Source organism: Cryptomeria japonica, chromosome 2 (assembly GCF_030272615.1).
Source record: "Cryptomeria japonica chromosome 2, Sugi_1.0, whole genome shotgun sequence".
In the NCBI taxonomy this organism is placed as follows: Eukaryota; Viridiplantae; Streptophyta; class Pinopsida; order Cupressales; family Cupressaceae; genus Cryptomeria; species Cryptomeria japonica.
Window position 1 is genome coordinate 541,820,816 of NC_081406.1, and position 14,297 is coordinate 541,835,112.

The 14,297-nt window shown below is 33.7% G+C and overlaps 1 protein-coding gene across 1 annotated transcript; it reads left to right on the forward strand.

Moving 5' to 3' along the window:
- The first annotated feature begins 4,058 nt into the window (after window positions 1–4,058).
- On the forward strand, window positions 4,059–9,731 carry LOC131066781 (QWRF motif-containing protein 7). The gene is made up of 7 exons (XM_058001622.2): window positions 4,059–4,416; window positions 5,516–6,556; window positions 8,239–8,358; window positions 8,469–8,585; window positions 8,684–8,773; window positions 9,267–9,374; window positions 9,461–9,731. The coding sequence occupies exons 1-7, from the start codon at window positions 4,150–4,152 to the stop codon at window positions 9,524–9,526; spliced, it is 1,809 nt and encodes a 602-aa protein (XP_057857605.2). The 5' UTR covers window positions 4,059–4,149; the 3' UTR covers window positions 9,527–9,731.
- Window positions 9,732–14,297: the final 4,566 nt, after the last annotated feature.

Below are 14,297 nucleotides of genomic sequence, written 5' to 3' on the forward strand. Positions count from 1 at the left end.
AGAATAAAGACCATGTCAAGATAATGGGAACCAATCAAATCATGAACAACCTTTTGTCTAGGGATGTTGTTCATACCCCTCTTATTCCAAGATAAAATAATCATTTATGGGGTTGGGAGAAATTAGAGTCAATGGTATTTATTGATCAAAATTCCTCCACTATATTCCCAATTAACATTACCTTCTCCTTGTCTATCTTATACCCAATCCTCAATTTTTTCTCTGGAGGCCCCTTTTTAAGTGGTTTTTACTGTAGGCTCAAGGATTGAGAACCCTACTATTCTTCCTAAACTCCATAACTACTTTCACTTGAGGAGAGGCTATAGCTACCAAGGTTGCATCATCTTTCAAGACCAAAGCTCCACTTTGGTTCACACACTTCTGAATTATAAGAGGTAAATCTATATCCATTTGCCCAACTTGTTCCTTCAAGGACAATTTATGATTAATATCCCTTGTTTCCTCTACCAATGCCACTCCCAATGAATTAGCACCAAATGATAACTCAACTGGAATTCCCTCTTCCTAGATCAAGTCATCCAAAATATCAAATCCATTAAAAGTCCCATTGTTCTATCTATCCTTCATAGATCTTTTCTGACCTCTCCCCTTACTATGAACCTTAACATAAATAAAGCCCTCTTTATTTGCAGTGCCTATAATGAAAAATAGTCTTTCCTTTATCTATCCTCAAAACAAAGTTAGAGGGAGCATTAGCTAACTCACTTGCCTACTATAACAAGGTCATTTCCTTTTCAAATGCCCACACTCATGACAAATTTGACATCCAAATGGAAGTGTCTCATAGTCCAGCTATTGAATCCAAGAAGATGATCCAAGACAAATTTCCACATAATTTGGTAAAGGCATATTTAAATAAATTTCGACATAGATTCAAGCAAAGGAAATTACATTTCTATCTTCAATTTATGTAGTAGAACCAATGGTCTTTTGAAGTAGAAGGGAAATTGAGTGGAGAATATAATTCCTCCAAAGCTCAAGTGAAAGCTGTGAAAGGCGAACCTAAACAAGGACCCTCAAGGGAAGCTCCTCGATAGAGTTGAAACCCACATTCCAGGGCTTGATAAAGAGCCCAACTTGATTATAAAGATAAGTCATGCCTTCATAGGCCTTATTTCTATCCACCATGCAAGAGAAAACAACTAGAAAGTAATTGTTGGCAACTATCAATATATACATATCACCTTCGGGCTTCCAAATTCATCGAACCCAAGATTCCAAAAATTGCATAGAAATATGAAGCCCCATGAACTTGCAAATAAGAGCATGATTTCTCAAGTAAGCAACATCCTCTAAGATTGTCTTCGACGGAATCACTAAAATGGGATGATCTTGGCTTCTCTCCAAATAACCATTCACTTTCTTAATCCTAGGTCCACTATTACTTGAGGACAAATCTTCGCCCATAGTCTTCTTAATCGTATTCTTTATGGCCTTTTCATGCAAAGAGGAATCTACAATCTCCATGGAATTAGAAATTACTGGATTTGGAGAAGCATTTCTTCCTCCATCACACTCCCAACCCATAGGGCATAAAAAAAAACATAAAATGGGGCTAAAACCCCACCAAGTAGAAAAAAAGCCCATGTAAAGGATCCTACTCACCACATAGAAAAAATAGAGAGCATGCACAACAACCACACTCAAACCAAAACCGCCAAAACCACAAGAAGTGAAAAATAAAAGGCTGAGAAAATAGCTACAAACCACCCAAACACCCAAATGCATTTCTTTCAAGGCATGTTATAGAACAAAGACCCTCGATTTCACTTTGAGTTGCAAGCAAAAAGAGCCAAAATAGTGTGGCTAGGGTCTTGCACATCAAACAATTTAATATACTTAATTTTACACTACAGAAATGCTCCCACGCCAACACCATTGTCTTGTCCTACACATCAAACAATTTAATATATTTAAGTTTACAAGACATTTAAAACATTAATTATAATCTAGATATATCCAACCCATTATGTGTGAAAACAACGAAGAAGTAAACTATACCTTTATATTAATTAAAAATAAGACTATTAATGGGACTATTATCTAAGAAAACCTTATATTTCTATTTCAACACGCTCTCTTTACATATTTACTTATTTTTCATATAATTTACTATCTTTAAATTTACAATACATTTGAAATTAAAATTTCAAATATATTTAAAAAGTTATGTGAAAACACTAAAGAAGTAAACTATACCTTTATATTAACTAAAAATAAGATTAAAAATGACAATATTATATTTTTTTAAGAACTAAGAAACCTTGTCTTTCCATTTCAACATGTTCCATTTACATATTTAATTGTTTTCATAATAATAATTTATTACGTTAAAATTTACAAGATAATCTAAATCTATCTAAAATGTTATGGGTGAAAACAACAGAAAAATACACTATACATTTTTATTGATTAAAATTGTAAAAAATAAAAATATTGTAATTAAAATTGAGAAACCTTATCTTTCCATTTCAACATGCTCTCTTTACATATTTACCATATTGATGTTTACAATACATTTGAAACTTCAATTATAATCTAAACATATCCAAAAATTTATGTGTGAAGATAGTGAGAAAGTAAACTATACCTTTATATTCATTAAAACTAAGACTAAAAATGATAATATTATAATTAAAAATAAAAAATCAAATCTTTCCATTTCAGCATGTTCTTTTTACATATTTAATTCTTTTTCATAATAACTTGCTATCTTTAAGTTTACAAAACAATTGAGATTTTAATTGTAATTCAAATATACTAAAAAAAATTATATATGAAAGCATCAAAGCAATAAATAATACCTTTATACTAATAATTCCACACTAATAAAAAAATTAAAATTCAAATAATAATAACCCAAATTCTGTATTTGCCACCAGTTCTATCTTGTGTATATTTTATCATGTTAAAGTCTCCAATAATCAACCAAAAAACTTTAGGTAAAGAGGAAACCATTGAATGAATGAGTTTTAATGACGTCCACGAGATCATCGGTCTATGGGACCAAGAGCAACATCAGTAACAATTTTCAGATTTTTTTCATTATTAGCTCTTTTGTTGTGGGTCTTGATCAAGAAGCTCTAAAATCTTTCCTCGTCAAATAGCCCATTTAGGTTGCTCACCTTCAAATTGTCCTCATATTGTGTACGAATATCCTTATATACAACACACTGAATATCCTCATATTTAGTTTTCCCCCTTCCCCCTAAAATTATCTTGTAGGGTTAATTAATCAACTTGCTAGAATAGCCCATAGAATAGTAGGGACATCCTGGGAATAGGAAGTCGAGTTCTTAGATTTCTTTATCATGGATCTGTTGATTGAATAAATATCTTGACGCCCCACCTTACTCACCCTTAATATCCTCATATGCAGCACACTGATCTCTCATGTGGGTCCTAGTCTCGCCCTCGCAATCGTGGGGACACCTCCTCTAAGATATTAAATAATAATAATAATAATCTGAGACCAAACAAACACTATCTAATGCTAAGCTACTAAAATCAACATTATCTTCCAATTGGGGTGAGGGATATATTTAGATGAGAAGTCATCCACCGAAACATAGTTGACAAAGATTTTAGAAATGATTTGTTTTGCACTTCATCACTGTTCACAAATGAGACTCCTGATGTCATAATACAACGCAAGTCCCGAATAAGAACACCTGATAGTCCCCCATAACTGGCAGAGCAACCTCCAAAATACGATAGTTATTATGGTTGTGCCTTCACTTTTCACAGATATTATCAATAATCTTTTCTTCATCGCCATGGTGGGTTCAAAAACCTTAGGTGGGCCACACAGAATGGGACGTATGGCCGGCCGTACCATTTGTGACGGGGCCTGCTCAGCAGTCCCCGACTGATGAGGAAGAGACCCGCTCGCAAAGGAACCGCCGGACTTTGCCGGCCGAGGGTTTGGGTTTCTCCTTCATTTGTCGGTTTCAGTTGGTGGATGCGGTTGGCGGGACGTTGTGTTCTTCGAGATTTTTCGTAGTTTAAGAGTAATCCACCCGGCGATCGGCCACCCGACGGGTCGAGAGAAAGAATACGTGGGGGAATGGTGAATTGGGAGTTATGTAAGTTGGAAGAATGGAGAGATAAGAAGTAGAAGTGAGCAAAATGGGTGGAGAGCTGCATAGGAATTCTGTACTGAGTGATGCGAAGATGGGCAAAGGAGACGAAGAGCCGCAGTTAAGGAAGGTCAGAAGTCGGGAAGTGAGCTCAAGATACATGCTTCCCACCATTTCTTCATCCGCCGCCTCTGTATCTCCGTCCAATAATGATTCGCCCAGTTTGCGCAGATCGAGTTCTCCAAACAGTCGGAGCACCAGAAGGCTCAATGTGAGTGTTGAGAGTTCTTCTCCAAATGGTCGAAGTGATGGTCGGGTAAGTATTGCATGATAAGTTGCTAGAGGTCTTTACATGTATCTTGGAAGTCTGTATAATGAGATAATAAGATAATCGTTGTAGTTTATTCATTATCAGTTATGATTTTTGATCATTTGATAAGAAGTTCTTGCAAATCAACAGAACAATTTATCTCTATTTCAATTTTATATTTCTTAAGAATATTGGTATTATGATAAGTTTCTAAAGTCTTTGAATGTATTTAAGATTTCTAAGAAGCTCAAACAATCTCTTGAATCTCACACTTTTTGGATAAGACTGTGTAGTAGTTTTTTGCATCAACGTTTTGGATCACTCCGTGATCCATCATCAGGATACTAGAGAGCTAGTGTGATCCATCATCACGGAGTGTGATCCGAAACGTTTCTAGTATCCTGATGATGGATCACGGAGTGTGATCCAAAATATTTAGCTCTCTAGTATCGTGATGATGGATCATGGAGCGTGATCTGAAACGTTGATGCAAAAAAATACTACACAGTCTAATCCACAGAGTGTGAGATTACAAGCTATGGATTGTGGAAATCTGATATCATTAATATCTTGAATGATTTTTTTGGCTCTCTTCATCCTGATGATAGATCATGGAGTGTGAACTGAAACGTTGATGCAAAAATATTGTACACAATTGAATCCAAAAACAGCTATATCTTGATATTATAAATTGTGAAAATCTCTTATCCAATTTATTTGTATTTCAATTTTATATTTTAAAAAAATATTCATATTATGATAAGATTTCTAAGGAGCTCTTGCGATGCAGTCTCTTTGAATCAATAGATCAATTTATTTGTATTTCAATTTTAGATTCTTATAAAAATATTAATATTATGATGAGTCTCTAAAGTCTTTGGATGTAACTAAGATTTCTAAGAAACTCTTGCGATCTTTATCGATATTTCAATTTCTATCTTTTTAAGAATATTGATATCGATAAGTTTTTAAAGTCTTTCGATGTATCTAAAGATTTCTATATATTAAGATAATTGTTGCAATTCATGATAATTTGATAAAAACTCGTAAAATCTTTTAAATCAATTGAATAATTTATATGTGTTTAATTTTTTTTTTTTTTCAGAGCGTTAGTTTTGAGAGTACTGGGCGTTCACCGTCGGTCGAACGGCGGGCGGGTCCGCGGGTGCGGGGGTCGACGGGGCTGTGGCCGGCCTCTGCTCTGAACAGCGATGCTCCCACATTGGCCGACCACCTGGGCATAAGAAAGAAAGTCCCGAATCAAGCCCAACCGCAATCCGAGCATCGTGTTCTTAGTGCAAAAGACATAGTTTCCAATTCCAATGTTTTGCACAGTGACAGCAGTAACAGAGTGAGAAGAACAGGGGAGCCATGGAAGGAGAACATCCACAATGGATTTCTTTCTTCCACAAAATCTGGGCCGGCTCTGAACAAGAGCATGGACGCTGTGACTAGATTGAAGAGCGTGGGTCGATCCTCGTCGTTGAATTTGCCAGGACGGAGTTTCAGAAACAATGATATCAAAGCTGCCGGTTTGATCAGTCCCGGTCGGCATTCTGTGGATTTGGAGAAGCCTGTGAGACGAGTGAAGGTCGAAGATATCGATGGGGATATCAATTCGAATTCTTTTAGTTCTGATGGGAATGGCAGTATTGATGGAGACACGGAGAATGGGAAAAAAGTGGTAAAAAAAGTAATGAAGGGTAGCTATGTTCCGGCCCGCTTTCTGCAGGACACGTTGAGCAGGCTCCGGCGCATGTCGGAAAATGGGCATTTGCCCGGGAATAATCACAGTAAAGTTAGCAAGCCTTTTTCTTCTTCGTCGTCGTCTTCACTGTCGTCTTCTTCCCCGTGGGCTATGTCTCCTGGAAGGGAGATTGTGGCTCCAATGGAATCACCTGGAATTGTGGCGAAACATTCAGAGTGGGATCCTGCTAAAACGGGTAGTCGAATGAGCAGTGTGTTGAACTTTGGGATGGATATGCTCAAGGGGAAGGGGAAGGGGAAGAGTAGAGTGAAAGGCAAGGTGGTTGCACAGGAGGAAATTCTTCATCAGTTGCGCATGTTGCACAACAGATTTATGCAGTGGCGCTTCGTTAATGCTCGCGCACAGGCTGCACAAGAAACGCAGGTTGCTTCGGCTCAGGTACAGTTGTTTCCATTTCAATTCCATTCTCTCTTAGCGTTTTTCAAGCTTTCATGGATTATAATTAGTTGTATTCAGTAGTTTAATTGGTGGTTGATTGGTTGATATATTTCATGATTAAGCTATCTAGTGAGGTTTGAATTTTAGAGATAGGTCTCAATCATATCTGAAGTGAAATCAATAATATAGATATTTCTTGGTAGGAGAGATGCTAACATAGGGACGCGTTTATTCTGGTTCCAAAACGATAGTATGGATTGACTAATATGCGTGTTAGTCGCGCGTTTTACACCGTCTATTTTGCAATTAATGGCTGTGGTTGACTAACCTGTCGCTAAAATGTTGTACGAAAGATCCATTTTGGAGCCAGAATAGCGCAGCCCCAACATAGACTCGTTGCTTTTGTTTCATATAGTAAACAAAATCTTGGATGATATAAAATCTTTTATAGACTTGTGCTTTTGTATCATATAATGTAGTGTCTTTTAAAGCTTTTAGTGTCTTTTGTTTGGATGATATGATATAAAATCTTTCATAGACTCAAGCTTTTGTTTCATATAGTAAAATAGTGTAGTGCTTTTTAAAGCTTTCTCTATCTTTTGTAGTTTGATTGGTTGAGTACAACAGGTGGGTGTGATGATCTATTTCTTGATTACATCATTCACTAAGGTTGAAACTCCTCTATGTATTATATAAATGATGAGGATGAGGCCCAAATCATGTTTCCCACGACTCTGGTGAAATAGATACCCTTGAGTCCTTGGGTCTTAGCAGAAGAGATATTAGCACGGGCTTATGCTTCGGTATCAAATAGCAAAACGATCTATCAACGATATGAAATCCTCCATAAAAAAATAATTATTTAAATCGCCTAATATATTTGTAGTCAAATTTACGTGGGGGCCTACTCTCCTCCTTCACTAGTTGAAATATAGATTGATAATATGTGTTAACTTACTAGTATGGATATCTTTAATACATCTATCTTATCCTTCATAAAAAATGATTATTTAAATAACCTAATATATTTGTAGTCATGTCTATGTTACTTGGGGACCCACTCTCCTTCTTCACTATTTGAAATATCTTGATAATATGTGTTAACTTACTAGTATACATATCTTTAATACATCTATCTATAAAATGACAAAGATGTAGATTAGGAGCTATTTTATTTATTTAAGAGTCAATTTATTTATTATTATACATGGAAACAAATGTTATTGTCTATATTGTTTAAAATTTTATTTGTGTTTGCTTCTTTTATCTTTAGTTTTAATTATTTATAATCTATTTTTTCATTCAATTTATTTACTATAATTAACAAATAAAAAAATATTTTTTTGACTCAAACTTATATATATGTTTGACCTGTTACTTATTTAATATTTTGATTAAAAATAATAAATTTTGTTAACACGTTCACTTCATTGCACTCTCCATCCCTTTCTATCATTATAAAATATCTCTAAACATTAATTAATTTATGTTAAAACATAATATATATTCAACACACCTTTGAATTCCATTGTAAGAGAGCAAAAGCTTACCAATCCTCCTATCAATGTGCTGGTTCTTTAGACCTTCTCTCGTAAAGAAGCAGAAACTCAAGAAAGAATATAACTGTATACAATATATTATGAAAGCAAGACTAACTCAAGTGATTCCTTCTGAGCATGCAGACCTCGCTGTACCATGTATGGCTGAAAACCTCAGAACTGAGGAGTCGTGTTGTGATAAAGCGCGTGCATTTTCACAAGGCAAGACACCAACAGAAAGTGCACACAGTGGTTGCAGCTCATGTATGTTTCCTATACTGAACATGCACATATTTCATATATATATATATATAGTATGGTCAAAAGAATTTCAGGAAAAAATAATATCTGTCTGAATTTTGTGCCATTTATAGGCTGCTCGGTTGGAAGAATGGGCAGGGTTGAAGGATGAGCATGAATGGGCAGTAACAAGGACAATGGAATGCTTAGATGCAGCCACTGTAAGAGTCCCTCTCGTTGCAGGTGCAAAGGTAATTATTATCATTCTTAGATATAACCTACCTACCCCATTTGTTTTGACTCAAGTACTAATCTTATCTACCAAGCTAAGCTCTTATGGAATGTGCAGGCGGATGTACAAGCTGTGAAACAAGTTGTCAGATTTGCTGTAGATGTCATGCATGGAATACAGACTAATGCAACCAAGTTTTTGGTACAGGTGTGATCACATTTTAAATAACGTAACGTTGTATTCTGATTTTCAATTAATTTATAAATATGATTAAAGGTATGTATTATGTTAGAATAGACAGTATGTTAGCTCCTTTATAATTATTTATGGTCTATCCACAATATTAAACCATTTTTAATAGACTTGCTTGTTTAAACTTCATTACCAACCTCGTTGTATTGAAAGAGATTTTCATTGAACTCAAAGTAATTAGATGCTTCTCTCGCAATCTATGAAGTTTAGAGGCATTGAAAATTGTAGAGTGATTTCTTTTTTTTGTTGTTTTCATTATGACGATTGATTGTGGAGTTTGATCTGAAATATTGATGATGAATTTTTTTTACATAATCCAATCCAAAAATTTACCAAACTAAATATATGAAATTTGTTTTTGTTTCCACGATTCTCAACAATACAAGATTCGAAACAAATATGTGCACAAAATTTTATATTACTAATTCAACTTTATAATGACCGTTAGGCAGAGAAGGTGGATGCATTGCTTCCAGAACTTGCTGAAACTGTTGCACAAGAAATAGCACTTCTTCAAGAGTGTGTGGAGTTATTAGCTGGATTAACTTCTTTAGAGGTATTTAACAACATTTTTATTTAAAATTTCATTCAAAAACCTACCATCTATGCTTATTTAAACATTGTATTCTTTATAAAATGTAGGTGGAGGAGAACAGTCTGAGGACTCATTTGGTTCAGTTGAACCAACAAAAGTTATGTGCACAATGACTTAACATGTGCAGTAACCTCAAAGCATGATAATCAACACGTATGTATATAAAAAATATATTCGTGCATTACTCTAATCTATGTAACCCCGTTCCTTTATCTCAGCATGTAATTTATTCATGTTGTCTCTGATCTTCTCCCCCTCTACGGTAAACATAAATGAAGCAGGGGATTATCAATCAAAAGCCATATTTTATCTCTTTTACTTGGAGAAAAGATTACTTCTATGTATGGGCAATAATTTTGTGGCCAACGCTAAACAAATTTGATGAACAAGGAAGGCCATTGGAAAGAGAACATAAAAAATGTCACGTGCATTAAAAAAAAAGGTCGGTGTTCCCACCAAACTATCTATCTTATTTTAGAGGCAACTGCGACTTTGGAATGGAATATTGAGAACCTTCTAAAATGAAATGTGAGAGAAAGAAAAGGAGCCCTTAAAAGAATCTAATATTTTATATCAATAATTAATTTTGAAAATAAATATATTTTATTTTTTAAATTATAATATTAATCTTTCAAGGCTAAGTCAAAATAATCATTCAATTATATTTTTGTTTGTAAAGTATAATTGATGTTCAATAATGGTAACAAGAGGTGGAGTGTAATGGTATGAATGTGTTAACAAAAACTTTTACACGTGATTTTAAATTTGACAACTATTTACATGTCAGGATATTAATATTTAATGATAAACATAATATTCCCAAAATAAATAACATGTAAAACAAATATATATGTATATAAAAGGAAAGACTTATAATCTTCTAAATTTAATTGCAACTTGATCATTTTTTTAAAGTTTATAAGTCGAGAATGACAATATTTTAAATTCTTAATTTGAGATATTTTATATTTGTTAATTATAGGTAAAAATTTGATGGGTGCAAATTGAGTGAAAATGTAAACTTTAAATAAATCGATAAAAATTTAAACAATGTAAATGCAATATAATATATGTGTCTACATATATAGTAACTAAAATAATTCTAACATAAATAAAATAGCTTCAAATTGATATCTCTTGACATTTTTTGAAATAAATGTATTTAATGTATCTATGCTACAAGTAATGTCAAGAGGCATTCTCAATGAAAAGGGGTGAAGTGTGATAGAATTAGTATGTTAACAAAAACTCTTACCTTTTATATTAAAGTTAACAATCATTTTCACATCAAATATTAATATATAATAATAAGCATAATATTTCTAAAATAAATAAGACATAAAATTTATGGCTCTGTATATGTATTAAATGAAATAGTTTCAAAGGGTGGGGCTCTTGGGTCAATTGGCTAAAGCATCCTATTACAAATAAGAGGTCACGAGGTCAAGTTCACACCATTCTTGTGGTATCAAAGGGTGTGGCATACTAGCACCAACAATTCCAATAATTTTTTTTACCCCACATTATAGGGGGTCACCCATTCCTACGGTCTAAAAAAATAGTTTCAAAAGAAAATGAAATAAATTTTAAGTAAATAAAACAACTCCAAATAATATGTCTCAACATTTTTTAGATAGATTTATTAGAATATTTAAATACTCGTATTATAATTTTTACTTCATTATTTTTAATACTAATTACTTAACTATAATTTTACAATGATAGTCATCACTAAACAATTTGTCATTTAAAAGAGTATTAGATAACATAGTGTTGGGATTAAGAATAGTGTGTTAGTTGGGAATGATGAAAGTGAAAAAGTGTAGATGGTGGTACAACAAGGGTAAAAATGGATTGAAAGTATACTTTGGGAGCAATGATGCCCAATGAATCTATCTTGTCCAAGGGTTTTTCAATGTCCACTCAAGATTCAAAGACAAATATAGAGTTATATGAAGACAACAACGATCATCACTCAAATAAAATTGCCTCTAATAATTATACTACTATGAAGGCAGATTAGCTTTAGCATGAGAAAATTTATCAAGGATGTAAGAACATTGTCAATGTATTTTCACATCTACAAGGCCTTCTGTAAATTCATTTAGTTAGAAACTTGAACAATTTGTGTTTCTACTTTGTCCTCATTCCTACTATGAATGTGTCTCCTCCTATTGATTTGGTTTGTACAAAACAAAAAATAAGGGTGACCCCCTTTCTTAAGATCACATTTTTATTAACATTCAACAAGATTTGGAAGGGAGCAAGGATTCAGTAGATTCTACCCTCTTAGGGGATATCCCAATTCGATTTCCCCATCTATATAACTCTACTCTACAAAAACTAAATCAACCTTGGTGCTAAAGTTTTAGAAATCCCTAAATCATTTGTAGGGTTATGGGAAAGAGGTCATCCTTGTTGGAATTAATAAAATAACTTAGGAATCTTAGCCTTCAATCTCTAACTCTTTGGTGCCTATTCTCTCTATGATTTTTTTACAATCAAATATTTATTTCAAGTAAACTATGACATTTGGATCAAAAGTCTGTGGTTTTTTTTGGGAAATAGAATCTCTTTCTATGCTCATGGGATATTTTTTTTCATGTTACATGTTAGATTATGCAACAAGTGAGAAATAAGTCAGGAACTAATGTTAGTCATAGATCACATGCAACTCCACTTGATAGATGATTGAAGATCAAAATAGTGAAATGAAGAGAAAATCTGAAATGGGAAAAAATAGAGACAAAGTAAGATATTTTTAAAATACTCTTTGATACCAAACAACACGACTTTGATACCACATGCTTAGCTAGAACTCATATGGACTAGCTAGGACTTAAACCTAATATACCTTTCATTTGCTTCTAGAGTGCTCTACCAACTAAGCTAATAGTCCCTCTTTAGCCAGCCTATCATCAATTTAGGTGTTGCTTATTTCTAACACCCTCATTAAGCCACACTATAGGTACTTGGGGCTCCTAGCTTGGCTTTGATACTACATGTTGAGCTACAACTTACATGGACTAGCTAGGACTCAAACCTAGGACCTTCCATTTGCTATTGGAGTGCTCTATAAATTGAGCTATTGTCCCCTTTATGACCAACCTATAAACAATCTAAGTGTGACTTATTTTAAACACCCATTGTTAAGCCACATTGTATAAGCTTGGAGATATGAGCCTAGCACAAATACCACATATTGAGTTATAGCTTATATGGAATAGATAGGACTCAAACTTAGGACCTTTCATTTGTTGTTGGAGTTATCTACCAATTGAGCTACTATCCCCTCTTTGGCAAACCCATTGTCATTTTGGGTGTGGCTCATTTCCAACATCCTCGAGCCACATTGTAGGCGCTTTGAGCTCCTAGCCTGACTTTGAAACCACATGTTGAGCTACAACTCATATGGACCATCTAGGCTTCGAACTTAGGACCTTCTATTTTATTGGAGTGTTCTACCAACTAATCTATTGGCACTTGTATGACTAGCCCATCCTTGGTTTGGCGTGGCTTATTTCCAACATTATAGAGGTATATTTCTCTCAAGTACCCATTTGGATTATATTTGGTAATATTCCCAAGTGGTCATGTAAAATTTATCTCTTCTTTAAAATTTCATGTGGAAGAGGTAGGGGTTTTCATGTAGATTGATCCTCCCTCAAAAGATTAGCATAGTATTTATATCGTGTATGTAGTATTTTTCCTATCTAATCCCCTTCTATACTCTGTTTGTATCAAATTGACTTTCACCATAATATAATGTATTAATTTTAAATATTTTTCATTAAGATGCTTCATGTACATGGCCAAGTGGGGCAATTTAAGAATGATTGTATCCCCTGGGCTCAACTTATTATCTTAAGACCCAACCAAATTCATATTTCATATGAAGAAATCATGGACAATATATGTTAGATAAACCAGAAGTTTCTTGGTATTCTTCCTCAAACCACATGATTCAAAGGTAAATATGATTGGGATCTCTCAAATCAATATAATTGAAGGTGGGGATCTTCCCTCAAGAAAGGAAGATAATGAGAAATTTGATATGGAATCTTTATACTATGATGGCTTTGTAGATGAGTTATTGAGAGGGTATTTCCCCTCTATTTACTAAAAAATGAATCTTTAACTAAAGCAAATTGTGGTTGAAGTGATAAGAAAGGATTGCAAAAACAAGGGTGGAAATTTATTCTAAAAATCAAACCTATATATATAGATTTTGTAAGTAAATAAAGTTAAATATTATGCTTGAGCCCAAAGAGTTAGAAGAAGGGGAATTTTTACCAAAAATTAATGATAAAAAAAAATGACACCTGTAAGGGGAAATTATCTCCCCTCTTCTATCTTTAGCAATCAAGAAGAGGAGAGGAAAAAAAACAAAATCTAAGAGACTTTATTAAAAAGCCAAGGAGTTCAACAACATGGGATCTTCTAGTAGATGTTTGAAGCTCTCATCTCTAAGAAGGAAAGGTCTTAAGGGGTGAACTCACAATGCTAGTTCCCACTTTTTGACCAACTTTGACACTTATATGAACATTTTGAAAAAAACCTTCACTTTCCGACACCTATAACTTTTAAACCGCTAAGAATTTGAAGATGATATAAACTAGTGATTTTTAATATCTTGTTTGTAGATTCTAAATATATTTTTTTCAATTTTGTTTGAATAAAGTTTTATTGATTTTTCCATCTCCCTCAAAAAGTAATTTTTACAGCAAACAATATTTTTTAAGAGTGATGTGTATCCCGAAACACATAATTTTTTTTCTATAAATGATAAAAACTTAATTCTTTTGAATTTTGGTTTTTAACATCAATACCCAAGGCATGCAATTGGTTTGATAGTGATATGTTGAATATTTTTCATTTTCTTAA